We start from the raw sequence: 14,206 nt of genomic DNA on the forward strand, positions 1-14,206 counted from the left end.
TCTAAAAACATTACAAATCTTACAGATCAAAAACTTGAACAGCGGTGTAGCCTAATATAAAAATAACATTAAAGACACATGGTTTTGATCTGTTGCACACAGTTTATTTAACAATATGGTATATAAGTAAGAAATAAGTTTTTCAACCAGTTTATACAGTGATTCCATTCTCTCTTCCTTATATTTATAGTACTTTGCTTAATAACTTGCATGATTTACATTGAGGGAAAAAGCAGAGGCCCTGTTCAAGTTTGTGTGAGAGGAATGAGGGTCAAAACCAGAATCCATACAGCTCCAAAAAAAAAAAAACGCTTGATCGCCCATTCCCTCTCGCTCAGCTTAAGGGCCCCTCTATCTCCCTCTTTCTCGCTCTCTCTCTCTCTTTCTAGCTCTCTTTACATTTATATATCTGTATAACAAAATTAGGACAAAAAGCAACAATTTTCTACATCTGCAAGACAGAACCTCTGGATCCAGGCCAGTGAGATGTTGTAAATGTGTACATGTCCTCTTGGATTCGGTGTTGTATTGTCTGAGCGATGCATATGTGTGTGTGTGTGTGTGTGTGTGTGTCTGCATACATGCGTATGCACAGTTCCTATCAATACAAACAAATAGTTCTCCTCATACAAACTTCACAATGAGGGAAGGAGGAAACGCCTCCGAATGCATGTCTGAAAAAAAAGGTACAACACTAGAATACAATCGCCAGGAAGGATGACAGACGGTGAAACCCTGACCTAAACTCCCAGACAAATTATTTTACAGTCTTCCAACACAAAAAATGCTGTAAAGTTAGATAAGGTACAAAACAAAAGGTATGAATATTATAATGACGTTTCGTAATTTTCTTAAAAAAAAGAAAAGGCATGAAACCAGACCCCCCGCCCCTGAAACGAAACAAAGTATAATTGACCACACGGGTCTAAACTGAACAAAAAATATATTCTTTGTGATTTATAATTCTTTTAAACAATTTTCAAAATCCCTCTTAAAAGGAAGAAATCAGTCTTTCGTTTTTAGGAAACATCAACATTCCCTATCCTTGACATAAATTTCTTTCTTTCTTTTTTTTAATACATTTCTTCAAAATTTTTACATGTCAGTACAAAAATTGAGAATATTAGAGAAAAACCAACAGAGCCACAAAAAAAGAGGAACGGGGAGACTGTGGTGGGTGGAGTCTCCCATTAAACGCTACAATCCCTCCACAAATTTCTCCAGCGTGTCTCCCGTTGTGTCTCCCACCATGCCTAAGTCACTGGGCAGCCCTCCGCGGTTGGGCGTGTTAAGCTGCGGGAGCATTGCACTCTGCTCGGGTGTGCCCAGGTGTCCCTGCTCCATGGAGCCAGGCATGGGTGTCGTCAGACCAGGGTGTGGTGATCCTGTGTGTTGCGGTGATGGCTGTGGCTGAACCTGTGGGGAAGGACTGGAATGTGGAGGAAGTTGCCGCGACGGAGGTCTGGGCGACTGAACGGGAGCCGGCGAGCACACCTGATTACTGAGTGCATTAGCCATGGGCTGGCCGGGTAGGTGCGCACCTTGCGGCTGACCGGAAAGCAGGTGAGCTTGTGGGCTCATGGGACTCGGTTGTGCCGGCGAGCCCATTGGAGGCTTGAGGACGACCTGCTGTTGCGGAAGCTGCTGCTGCTGCTGTTGGAGCATGCGTTGGTGCAGGAGGTTGGGCGTGCCATCCATTCCCAGCCCGGCCTGCCCCATCTGGGCCATGGGGGGCAGCTGGCCCATGGGTCCACCTGTTCCCTGCATGCCCAACTGCTGCATTCTGAGTTGCGTGTAGTTGGTAGCAGTCCCTTGTGCCTGCGGGAACTGGCCATGTGCCTGCGGCATCACTCCCTGCTGCTGCTGCTGTTGTTGTTGTTGCTGCTGCTGTTGCTGCTGCTGTTGTTGTTGTTGCTGCTGGTGTCGCAAAAGCTGACGGCGGTACATCTCCTGCAGCTGCGGGTTGTTGGCGTGCGCAGGGTTCATGAGCGGATTCTGAGGCCCAAGAGCTGCCATGCCTTGCGGTGCGGGCTGCTGCTGGGGTGCCATGCCAGGTCGTGGCACTCCCTGCATGGTTACCATGTTCTGCATCGCTGGCTGTGCTGCATGCATGCCCTGTGGCGGTTGTTGTTGCTGCGGCTGGTTGGCATGGTACTTCGCAGTCCTCTGTTTGATGAAGGCGGCCATGAGTTGCGGGTTCGATTTGAGGATGTTCAACACCTGCTGCTGTTGTTGGGGCGAGCTGGGTGACTTGAGGGTTGCTAGCAATTGCTGCAAGGCATTGGGGGCGATGGCTCCGGGTCTCTGTGGTGCTTGTGGTCGCGGGCCCTGTGTGGGCACCATCATGCGTGGCTGTTGCGTTTGCTGGGGCATCGTGGGTCTCTGCATAGGCATGGTCTGCTGAGGGCCCTGTGCAGTCTGTTGCGGAGCAACCTGCGGCTGAGCCGCTTGCATGCCTGGCTGAGGGCCTCCAGTCCACTGTCCTTGCGGCATGGGCTGCATGACCTGCTGTCCGCGTGGTCCGACAAGCTGCATGGGCGGCTGCATCGGGCCTGGCATGCGCGGCTGCTGGTGGTTCATGGGAAGGCCGTTCATGGTCATGCGATAGTTCTGGTTGTGTTGAGCCTGTGCGACCATCTCTATGTGGCGTGCCATTTTGACGGCAGCCATAGGCGGAGGCTGCTGCTGAGGAGACTGTTGCGGCGGTGGCTGCTGCTGGGGAGGCTGTGGCAGCGGAGACTGCTGCTGGTGTAGTGGGGAAGCCTGTGGGCCAGGTTTGCCTTGTGAAGCTTGAGGAGGAGGTTGTCCATTGCGGGGTGCACTTGGATAGGCCGGAGACATGACACCTGCATTGGGCGTAGTTGGCTGGTTGGACAGCGGTTGTAGCGTTTGAGGGGTGGTGGGTTGCTGCTGTGAGGTGGGTGTGCTGGGGGCTGTTGATGCGGGCGGTGACGGCAGGCTCTGAGGCATGGCTCGGCCCTGCATAGTGGCCATGCGTCTCCGCATCATCTGCGCCTGCTGTAGCCTGTGTTGCAGCTGCTGCTGGCGCAGTTTGTGCTTGATATTGAGGCAGAAGGGCACAGGGCACTTGTTCTCCTGGCAGTGCTTGGCATGATAGCAGCAGAGTGCAATAAGCTGCTTGCACACCGGACAGCCGCCGTTTGTCTTGCGCTTGCAGCCCTTAGTGTGCTGCACCACACGCTTCATCTTCTGGCAAGATGGCAGGGAGCAGTTGGCATTGCGGCACTGGCAGGCGTGCACCAGAGACTGGATGCAACGCTGGATGCTCAGACGCCGACTCTCCTGAGGACTCTTGGAGGCCTCGCCGCTTTGGCTGTTGCTGTCATCATCCAGACCCAGACCCCACTTAACCATCTGGTGCTCATGGCCCTTAGTGTTGTAGCAACTAATGCACAGGTCAAAGTCCTGAGGAAAGAGGAGGACAGCGTGATCAAGTCATCTATAAGAAGTCAAGTAATGGTTAAGATGCATTAACAACAAATGGACAAAATCTATAAAATGTTTAGACTACTAGTAGAATAGTAGCTATGAAAAGTTTCCCCAAGTTTCATACTACCAAGAACCGATAAACACACCCATCCACTTATGATCATTAAGGACAGCTGTAGCGTGTTCCAGGAGCCTCTGGATCTTACCTCACAGACAGTGCAGTGCCAACGTGTCTCGACATGGTGTTTACATTCATTGCAGGTGTAGACAAAGCGGTCCTGGCCCTGGTTGTGCAATTCCACCAGCATGCACATGGTGCTCCACTTGCAGCGCCGCAAAGAGCTGAACTCCCAGTGCTTATCCCGTGCTAATGTCAAGAAGGCGTCCCTTCCGTCCATTAGGTCACATGTCAGTGGGGGGTCAGGGTCAATGATGGGTAGTAATGAGTTGACTACAGGCCCAGAGTACAGATGGATTACAAAAAACACCTGGGAGAACAAGAGGTTTCTTCAAGTTATTCCCATGAAAAACACATGCATATCAAAAGCTGACATTCAAAACCATGAAGAACTTGACGTTAAACAATGCACATGAATCATGCAATGCAGGTTAACTGTCAGATGAAGAACATATAGTAGACCTCTTTGTGTTTCTCCATTGCGGCGTAGAGTTTCTGAGAAAGGTCATTGGCTACATTCGGCATCCCAGGTTTCTTTTTATTAGCTCGGCTCACGCTGCTTTTATTCTTATTTGTTTTCTTATTGTTCTTCTTCTTTGCATTCTTACTGTCCGCTGGTGTGCCCTGTTAGAAAGGATGAAAATGTCAGGAAGTCTAAATAGGATGCTTCGGCTTATAAAACAACAGCAATTACAGCACAAAGGCCAGAGATGTAGTCATCTAAAGACTATCAAAATATTTTTAAAAAGGCACAAGGCTTCTCTCGTTTACCTCTGGAGTTTCACAAGCAGCAGTGTTTTCTTCTTTTTTCCTCTCCTCTTCCTCTTGTTCCAACTCCTTGATGCTCTCCTCCAGCACATTGGGCCAAAAATCCCCCTCAAAATATGGAAGTTCGTTTGCACTTGTCAAACGATCCTCTGTAGCTTGCTTAAAGATGTCCTATCAAATACAAACACTTATTTATACCATATACTGAGATACTTGAGTAAATCTTTTTTGATTTTACAAAATCAAAGTTTTTAAAAGATCATATGGTCTCTGCTACACCTTGTAGTCCTGTAGTATCCGCTCAGCAAAGGCCTTGTCCAGCATTTTGCGGTACCACTCTTGCAGGCGCTTGGGTTTGGGAATTTTTTGGTCGGCGGGGTGACAGTGGAAGATATAGTCATCACCTTCACTGGGCGGACATGCCCAGATGTGCGCCGTAACGTATCTACAGTGTACAAATGTTCAAAGTTCAGGGAATGAATGGCAACTGAATTCGTTGGACTTGAGGAAAAAGTAAATGGTGAAACTTACCCAAGCTTCTTGACGTATTCCAAATAGCCAATGAGAATTTCGTGATAGACTGCCGTTCTCAGTAAGCGAGGTCTGAAGAAGTGAATGCTATCGAGGTACGATATGTATACCCGTCTAGGTAGGTAAAAAAGACAAAAGTGAGACTTTTAACTTCATTGCATGCCGAGCACTATAAGCGGGCAAGCCTGTTTTTCCACTAAAGAACTCGGGATAAGAGTTTACCTAGTGTTAGGGAAAGGACACTCAGAGCCGTACTCTTGAACGTGCATGCCGAAGAAACACACGTCCACTCCGTCAATCTCCTCAAATGCGAAAAGTGCTTTGGTTCTGTAGGGGAAGGTCTCGGACATCTCTCCTGTGTCTACAAACCTGAAACAAAGTAGATTAAGCTTTTAGCTTTTCAAAGAACAAACATTAACATGCCAATATTACACGCTGATATTTTAATTTAATGAATAAATGGCTGAAACTTTGATCAGGCAAATAAGTCTATCACAAGATTTCTATCTTTACACAATACAGAGCAACCAAATCAGTTAACTGTTTGGTTTGGCATCCAAACTTGCCCTCTGAAGGGTCATCTGAAGGCTAAAACACCATATTGTGGGATTGGCTTACAGAAAAACAACATGTAAACAAGGTTAAGTTTACCTGGCCTTCATGCCAGGTTTGATCTCCACCATTTTGTCTGAACTGGCTACAACTCGCACAAACACCTCTCCAGCTTCAGAATGGTTCTGTCTCTTCAAGTACTTGTTCACCCGATCCTCTATGTACGTGCCTAACCGCGTCGTCTGCAACCCTAGATGGAAGACGACAACATTTATCGCAAAAACAATTTTAAAGAGATGATTTTAGGTAAAAGGAAGCTCAAACATGTTTGCTTGACTGGCACATTTGATGTCGTATTTGATGTGCTTTATGTATGTATGTGTGTTGATCAATGTTTATATATGAATACAATTAATTCAATTAAATATGTTCATCATATAAACCAATCAAATATCTTCAGAAGGCCGCTCAATTCATATGGATTAATTTTACGATGTACTTTTTCCAGTCGTCAAAGTTTTGGTTGCATGGACTTGCATACACCAACAGATGGGACAGAAATCTCTCAGGTTTCATTAGAAATATCTTCACTTGTGGTTCAAAGATAAATGAAAGTCTTATGGGTTTGGAATGACATGACTGAATAATTAGGGTCTTTCACACTGGGTAGTTCTAGGAACTAGCCACCAGGGTGGGTCCCCGAGAACTAAAAGTTCCCCTAGGATCATTTACCTGGTTGCATTCGCACCACCAGAAGGAACCTGAAGTGACGTAAGCCGCGCTTGTTATTGTGACTTTTTTACCCTCAAAATTGCGTAGGATTTTCTCCTTAGCGTAAAGGTTTGGTTCCACCGCAGGAAATGTCACCAGGAACTAGGAACTTTGGGGTGGTACTCTGTGTGTTTCGACCACAGAAACCAGGGTCTAAATGAAGTTAGGGGTAAATATTTCCCCCACCAAACGGCCCTGCCCGCGAGGTAGTACTTTTTCAAAGTTCAGGAACTTTCGGGGGTGGGACTTGGGCGCTGAACATGCTGATTGGTTGAGTTCACGCAGCATTTTATTTCAACCGGCATTTTTAAAAGTCTTGCGTGGTTCGTTCTGCATTCAGTAAATATCAGTCTTGCTCTTTCTGTCTGATGGTGCGCGTTCGTCTCAGCCATCTCACGGTCAATGTCCGTAATAGCTGATAATAACATACATTGTCTTATTTTAAATCTAGCTTTACGAGCTTTAGTATCAGTGCTCGTCTCTTTTCCGCCATTTTGTTAATGACCTCTTTAGTAAACCAATACATAACCAGCAAAAGCAGCGCTGCTTGCATCTCCTCCATACTTCTTGTTATTGTTGCAGACAGTGTCGCGCAAAAATTATTACTGTCCGTTGCTGACTGGGAGGAGCAGTCGCACGCAGTCCTACATCACCAGACTAATTTGTCTAATCTTCACGGTACTTTAGACCGCAGTGGAAACGCAGACAGTAGCAGGTTTGGGGGAAAAAAGTTCCTGGTACAAATTGTTTTTGGTTATTTCGGTGGAAACGGGGCTATAGGCTATAATCTGTGAGTGTGTAGATGACTTTTTTAAAAATGGCATGTGCCGATGTTTCGCATGCGTTCAGCCAATCAGCGTACACTTACGTCTCTGGTAGTTCCAATTGTGCTGGGTTAGACCCTACTATGAAGAGGGAGCTAATTTAGATCGCCCAAACGGAGTTCCTAGAACTAAAATTATTCCTAGTTCCTGCGGTGCAAACACGCCAAATTCCGGGTACTTCCGCGAATAATTCTAGGAACTATGAAAAGGTTCCTCCGGTGCGAATGCCCCTATTGATGACAGAATTTTCAGTTTTCGGGGTGAACAATAAATGCATCACATGAACAGAAATATTACTTACTTTTTGCTGAAAACTTGTTCTCTTTTCTCGACTTTCCACTCTTTTTCAAACAGTTTTCACAGATGAAACTGCAGAGAGAAATGCTCATTAGTGCTGTGTCCAGAATCGATATCAAAGCAACAGTAGCTGCGTTTCCATTACCCTTCAAATTGGGAAAACTGAAATTGCGAATTGAAAATACACCTTATAGAGACACGTCAATTTAGCAAATAACGTCCATATATCGCAAAAAAGTTTACACGCTCACATGAGGATGATATTTTGTAAAACTGCAATTTACAGGTCACCTGACGTTGATAGCGAGGTATGTTTGGACAGAAGACGAGACAAAAGACAATTACGAGAATACTGGACTCTTTATCAAGACCTCGAAGCAGAATTAAACATTGCGCAAATCTGTTTGCTCTGAGGTGCTTTAAAAACTCACCCAGAAGACCAGATGACATCATAATGCAGGACACATATCTGATGCATCTTCCGCCCACAATCTTTACATTCAACAAACCTGCAAAGAGAAAAATGGATTAATGGGGGATATACCAGGTTCACGAGCTCTGTATACTGGCAGGTTTTACCTTGGCAAGTGTTTGAACATGTGATATCACTAACTGCAAGTGCAGGTAGTTGAGATGAAACACATCATTCAGCTTCTTTTTCCTCCAGTTCTTACGCATTTGCAAGCAGGCCAATGCAATTGCGCCTTTGTAGGAGGTGTGGACTCGGACAACTTTAGGATAATACTGATACTTTGAGACTGTAATGTTACGTTTGTGTGGTGGGAGTGTCTGTATGCCCTATGTTGTTACAGCAGGGGGCGCCACTGAGCAGAAACCATGTGGTGTAACGACAACTATGAGGCAATACTGACCATACAGCCATTCTATTAGAGCAGGGGTGTCCAATCCTTCTCCTGGAGGGCCACTGTCCTGCAGAGTTTAGCTCCAACCCCAATTAAACACACCTGTACCAGCTAATCAAGGTCTTATTAGGCATACTAGAAACTTCCAGACAAGTGTGTTGAGGCAAGTTGGAACTAAACTCTGCAGGACAGTGGCCCTCCAGGACCGACTTTGGACACCCCTGTATTAGAGCATGTGCTACTTGATAGTGCGTTGATTGCTGCCTCATGGAATTCTGGGAAACAAAGTTTACTTACGGCTCAGGATCTAACGTGTCATTCTTCTTCCTTTCAAACTGGTCTTTAGAGATCATGCTGCATACAAGGAAGATCAGATGTCAACAATCAGATTTGTTGAACAGTTAAAACATTCAAAGGTTATAAAAATGAATCATTCTGAACTCTATAAATCCATAAAATCAAGCTTGAATATAGCCATAAAAGAAAACAATCACTTACGTCTGTGGCTGAGCAGGATCATCTCCTAGCGTCACGCTGTCACCCTGAATCTCATTGAAGCACTTTTCACAGAAATGATACCTATAGAGTCACAATAAACACAAGTTGAGTCATGAATCACACGGAGGTGCACAAGCACACACAAGAGCGATTTATTTATACATTAACACGGATAGAATATCAAATGCGCATGATGATCATTCCCTGAAATGGCATGATATGCCTTCGATTTCGGTTTGAATCAGTACAAATGTAATGCGAATGCTAAAGGAAAACATAAAACCAGGATGTTTATAACTAAGAATAAGGAGAAACTGTGCCAAATGCAGACATAAAATATGTCGAAATGAGTGTATAAGCGAGCAAGAGCGGCTTGCCAATCAGCTTATTTAAATGTGGTGCAGTGACATGGTCTGTGCTGCAGGGGGCGCAAGGGAGACTGTTATGAGTAAGCAGGCAATTCGCAGCAACAAAAAAAAAAAAAAACTAATAAATGTGCCAGTCCAAATATTACAACTGCCAATAAATTAGGACTGGCTGGAGACTTCAAGCTGAGTAATGTGAAGAAAGAGAAAAGGGGGAGGGGGTTGCGACTTGCAAGGGAGCATGCAGTCTAATGTTTAGCAAATACATTTGAACAAGCCTGAGAGGAAACTATGCTAGCGCACACATATCGACACAAGGAGGTTTAATGCCAGTGTCTGATCTGCCGAATCTTAAATACAGATATCGCTCCGTGCCAAACCACATGCAACTAAAACCACACCACATGACAGGGAACACGTCTGCTTCAATGCAAGCATCCACTTAATCGTTTCCGAAAGCTGTCGACTACATGGATGTTACCTCAAGGAACGGCAAAGTGTGTCGTCTCACCTGTTCTGATAACTGTAGTAAGTGCCATCTCGGGGTATCGTGCACAGTTGCTTGCCGTAACAGCACAGCGTCTGAGGAGAAAACTCGTACTGTGGGAGGAAAGGAAAGGAGAAAAGAGAGTTTAGAAACATGACTGGAAAATCCTGTTTATGGGAAGTTTGTGTACAGATGATCTGGAGTCAGTTGACTAGCTAATATCAAAACACTAGAGGTTCTTCAACAGTAGTACTGAAAATATGACTATAAATGGAACTACCGTTGTATTAACACTACCTGCACCACAAAAAAACTGAACCAAAGTTATGTTGCCAAAAATAATGAATTAATAATTAATATAATTATTAATATAGTGCATAATGTGTGATGAGGATAACATGTTTAAATTACAGCATGTCAAAAATTGGATGTGTTGAGATACTCAAATTATTTTTAAGTTTCCTTAAATATTTCATGTTTAATCACATATTTATTTTCACATAATTACTGATTATCGTTATTATAATCTTTGTGGAGAGATTGTTGTACACTCTTATTTTATAATAATACATTTAATATAAATGCATTATTTTTGTGGAGATATTGTATAACCATTTATTATGCAATTTTTGCAATAATATTTAATACACATTTGTTTGCACATTTATTATTATTTTTATTGTGGTGCAATATTGTTGTATAACCATTTATTATACAATTATATATGTAATATACATTTATTTGCACATTATTAGTATTGTTGCTGTTGTTATTACAGAACAATACTATTGTGTAACCATTTATTATACAATTATATATTTAATACACATTTATTTGCACATTAGTATTGTTACTATTATTATTATTACTGTGGAAATATATTATTGTATTACCATTTATTAAACAATGATATATTTAATTTACATTTACTTGCACATTATTATTATTATACATTACTGATATTTTATAACCATTTTATGATTTATTTTTGTGGATATATTTATTAAACAACAACAATAATAATAATAATAATAATAATATTATACAAATATATATATATATATATATATATATACAAATATACAATCACATTACTTTTGTGGAGAGATATTGTATAACCATTTATTACAGTATACACACGCACGCACACACACACACTTATTAGCACATTTATTATTATTAATAATAATAATAATAATAGTGGAGCAATATAACGGTCCCATTTATTTAAAAAAATCAAGTCAAGTCACCTTTATTTATATAGCAGTTCATACAATACAGATTGTTTCAAAGCAGCTTTACAGTGATACAGGAAAATAACAGAATCAATAATGCAAACAGAGTTCAATTCTGCAGTGAAGCAGCTCTAACAAGACAATAGTGTAATTATTCAGTTCAATATTGAATAATACATTTATTTGCACAGTGATCATCTCACCTTCCTCCCGCAGCAGTAACCGAGGCCCTGCATGACCGGGTCGATCTCCTGCTCGAACACCTCAGCCAGTTTGGAGCAGTACTTGTACACACGCGACGTCTTCCTGTTGTACAGCCATGCGTTGTTGAACATCAGCCACACGTCGTCTACGTACTGCCAGGGCTCCTGATACTGACCCGTGTCCAGTTTGCGTTTGATAGTGGACAGGTCCATGGGGTTCTTCACAATATCAAAGTAGTCCTATAAGGCAGAAAAGGAAACAGCGTCTTAGATCAGCCAAATATTTACTTGTTTATTTTCCAGTCATTTTACAGAGAAGTAAGCACGCATGTTTGCGAGACTCACAGGGATGCCAAGAAGTAAGGGGTCCACCGGCTGTCGGAAGGGCAGAGACTCCGGATCCTGCCTGTACAGAGACTCCAGAGTGGGCATCAACGCCTGCCGCAATTCTTCTGGCTTAAAGACTGCGAAGAGAGATGCAGGAAACACAAAAGACAGGACAGACGAAAGATTAATGAGGACCTATTATGCTTTTTGTACATTCTCAACTTTCTTTAGTGTGTAATGTTCCGGTTCAGCATGAAAAAGGTTTCATTACAAAAAAAACGACTACAAGGGAACGGCGTAGATTTGTAGAACTCACAGAAGAGAAAAAGAGAAATATCGGTTCATACTTTTCCTGCGAGACTGGGGCGGTGAAGAGGACGTTGTGCCGTTTGTCCTGCTTTCATCCTCCTCTTTGGTCTCGGTCTTCAAGTCCATCTTCTTGTCTTCTGTCTCCATTGGCTCCTGCTTGGACTCCAACCCCTCTTGCTCCTCCTTTTTGACCAATAGGGAGCCTGTGTCGTCCTCCGTCTAACAGAGGCCAGAACAATCATCAGAATCTGACACACTCAACGCTAAAGTTGGGGTTGGTAAATTTTTGTAAAATATTTTTGAAAGAGTCTCTTATGCTCTTTAAGGCTGCATTTATTTGACCAAAAATACAGTAAAAAGTGTATCTGAAAATACAATACAATACACACCTCCATCTTGGGCTCCGTTTTGACGGTGATGTCGTATTCCTGATCTTCTGTTTTAGTGTCACTGGGTGGTACGTCAGGCACGGCATGCTGGGAGTGCAGCTCGACGCTGGCTGCTGATGCTGGGGTGGGTACACGGTTTTCACCACTCTGAAAGAGAGAGAGTATCCGATTTACTGCCTTTAAAAAATGTTATTAGAATGTTGCCAATAAATTTGTTTGATAACAATACCGTAACTTTGTTCCAAAACCTAGTGAGCGGCCTACTGAGGTCAAAGTTGCACCTTTTTCCCCTAACGGTAGCGAAATTTCACAGGCAAAAACGTCTATGGTCTATTGCCAACAGTGTAGTGATGTATGAAGCCACTTTCTGTTGGTAAACACGGCAAGTTTGTGTGAACGACTTGAACCCATTGCAAAATTTGCATGGGGAAATCTTTTGCCATCTCGATTTCATGAATGACTTCAATAGTATGGGGGAAAAATACAATGGAAGTCAATGCGGTTTGGTCAGCCATATTCTTCAAAATATCATCTTTTGTGTTCATCAGAAGAAAGAAATTCAAGACTTTCGACTAGACGCAAATAGACCTTTACCCCAAATCATGTAGCCATATAGCCTGACAAGCCAGACCCACATCAAGATGTTGGGTCTGGGAACTCACCATTGGCAGGACTCAATCCAAGGGGCGGGATAAACGGTTGTCTTTCAAATTCCCTCTGCACGCAATAGGATAGCGCTACAACCAACCAGAGCAACAAAGAAGGTGAAGCGGAGCTAGCTGATGGATTAAACTTTTGCCGTATCCGGTCGGAAAAACTCCGAACACATCTTCGTTTCTTAAGAATGACTTCAGTGCCGTTCTTTGTCCTTTTTTCAAAGAAAAGCTTAACTCCAAGTCTTCCAGAGTCGTTTCGAAAGGGCGCTGTTGGCCAGCTTCTTTGTTTTCAAGTAGCATGCGGAACCGCGGCAACTCTGCTGCCATTATGTTAAGCCCGCCCACTGACTCTATACACGATGTGATTGTCCTGACCAGAGTTTGGTTTTTCCAGCTCGCAAGCCAACGGAGAGTTGCTAGACTACCCTGGCTGCAAATTAGATTTGCTGCCGCTAGGGTGCGTCTAGATTTCTAGCCCTACACTGTATAAAAAAAATAAAAAAATTGTTGCCTTAAATTTTTAAGTACAATGAACTTGGATGTTTAAGTCATTTCACCTTAAATTACATTAAACTGACTTAAATGATTTGAATCTTGTATAACTTATAAAAAAGTTGAACATTGCTTAACTTATTTTCATGAGTTAAAGCAATGTAAAAACATGACTTACTGATCACAATTTCTTTTTACAGCGTAGTTTCTTATAAAGTGCAATTTTTGAGGTGCCCAAAGATTTCAGTCCATGTCCTGAATGAGTAGGTAATGAGGTGTCATTTGGGTCAGGATGCTGCCAATGTGGGCAGCTCACTAGATTTTGGAACAGTTGTTGAAATATGGATCTGCGGGTCTCACCGGTGTTCCAGGGTGCTGCAGGGCTGAGAGGGGCAGCTCCGTCTGGGGCTGCATGTGAGGCGGGGTGCCCTGAGCAGGGGCGGGGTTGGGTGTGGAGGCCTGACTGGGCTGCAGTGCTGCTGGCAGATTAGTGGTGCTGGGGGTGGCGTTGGGGGGTGGTGTAGCGCGGAGTGGAGCCTGAGGGGGCGCTGGGCAGCCTAGTGAGGGGCCCAAGGGGCCAAGTGCATTCAGGGGTAGGTTAGCGTTCGGCTGCTGCTGGGGAAGGAGAAATTGCACGCACAGAAGCAGGGACAAAACATGTTTAGAGGGGACATCGCCATGCGTAATGAGGTTACTGTAGGAACGTGAGTGCATGTGCGCACCTGTGAAACGGCCGCCTGCGTGTTGGGCTGGCCCATGTTGACGTTCATGGCATTGGTGTTGGCAGGGAACTGCGGTTGAGCCATGAACTGCGTCTGGTTGGTTGTCTGCGACACCATGTTCCCACCGTGACCTCCCAGCATGCCTTGCGTTGGGGGCATTCGCGTGGGAGACATATTCATCTGCAGAAAAAATGCAGAGAAAGATAAAATGTGACGTGGCCAGGAGATATTGAACATTTTAAACCTAAATGAAAAACACCTTTTTAGCGGGGCTTTCTTGTAATGTTTT

The 14,206-nt window shown here is 43.8% G+C and overlaps 1 protein-coding gene across 3 annotated transcripts in view; it reads right to left on the bottom strand.

The window, feature by feature from the left end:
• Positions 1 to 86: 86 nt before the first annotated feature.
• The window catches only part of crebbpa (CREB binding lysine acetyltransferase a), a 74,761-nt gene continuing 60,641 nt past the window's right edge, over positions 87 to 14,206 (bottom strand). Inside the window, exons 13-31 of one of the 3 annotated variants that reach the window (XM_079808626.1) lie at positions 13,918 to 14,097; positions 13,556 to 13,807; positions 12,048 to 12,194; positions 11,697 to 11,877; positions 11,368 to 11,486; positions 11,023 to 11,262; positions 9,609 to 9,697; positions 8,733 to 8,813; positions 8,532 to 8,588; positions 7,803 to 7,880; positions 7,376 to 7,443; positions 5,579 to 5,729; positions 5,150 to 5,296; positions 4,928 to 5,041; positions 4,676 to 4,841; positions 4,400 to 4,567; positions 4,091 to 4,252; positions 3,657 to 3,938; positions 87 to 3,426 (exon numbers count right to left, since the gene is read on the bottom strand). In XM_079808626.1, the coding sequence (XP_079664752.1) occupies positions 1,198 to 3,426; positions 3,657 to 3,938; positions 4,091 to 4,252; positions 4,400 to 4,567; positions 4,676 to 4,841; positions 4,928 to 5,041; positions 5,150 to 5,296; positions 5,579 to 5,729; positions 7,376 to 7,443; positions 7,803 to 7,880; positions 8,532 to 8,588; positions 8,733 to 8,813; positions 9,609 to 9,697; positions 11,023 to 11,262; positions 11,368 to 11,486; positions 11,697 to 11,877; positions 12,048 to 12,194; positions 13,556 to 13,807; positions 13,918 to 14,097 (4,911 nt within the window). In that variant the 3' untranslated portion in view covers positions 87 to 1,197. Of the gene's footprint in view, positions 3,427 to 3,656; positions 3,939 to 4,090; positions 4,253 to 4,399; positions 4,568 to 4,675; positions 4,842 to 4,927; positions 5,042 to 5,149; positions 5,297 to 5,578; positions 5,730 to 7,375; positions 7,444 to 7,802; positions 7,881 to 8,531; positions 8,589 to 8,732; positions 8,814 to 9,608; positions 9,698 to 11,022; positions 11,263 to 11,367; positions 11,487 to 11,696; positions 11,878 to 12,047; positions 12,195 to 13,555; positions 13,811 to 13,917; positions 14,098 to 14,206 lie in introns of all 3 variants that reach the window. The other 2 variants (XM_079808625.1, XM_079808627.1) reach the window with 2 other exon arrangements.

This window comes from Gobio gobio, assembly GCF_949357685.1.
Source record: "Gobio gobio genome assembly, chromosome: 24".
NCBI classification, from domain to species: domain Eukaryota; kingdom Metazoa; phylum Chordata; class Actinopteri; order Cypriniformes; family Gobionidae; genus Gobio; species Gobio gobio.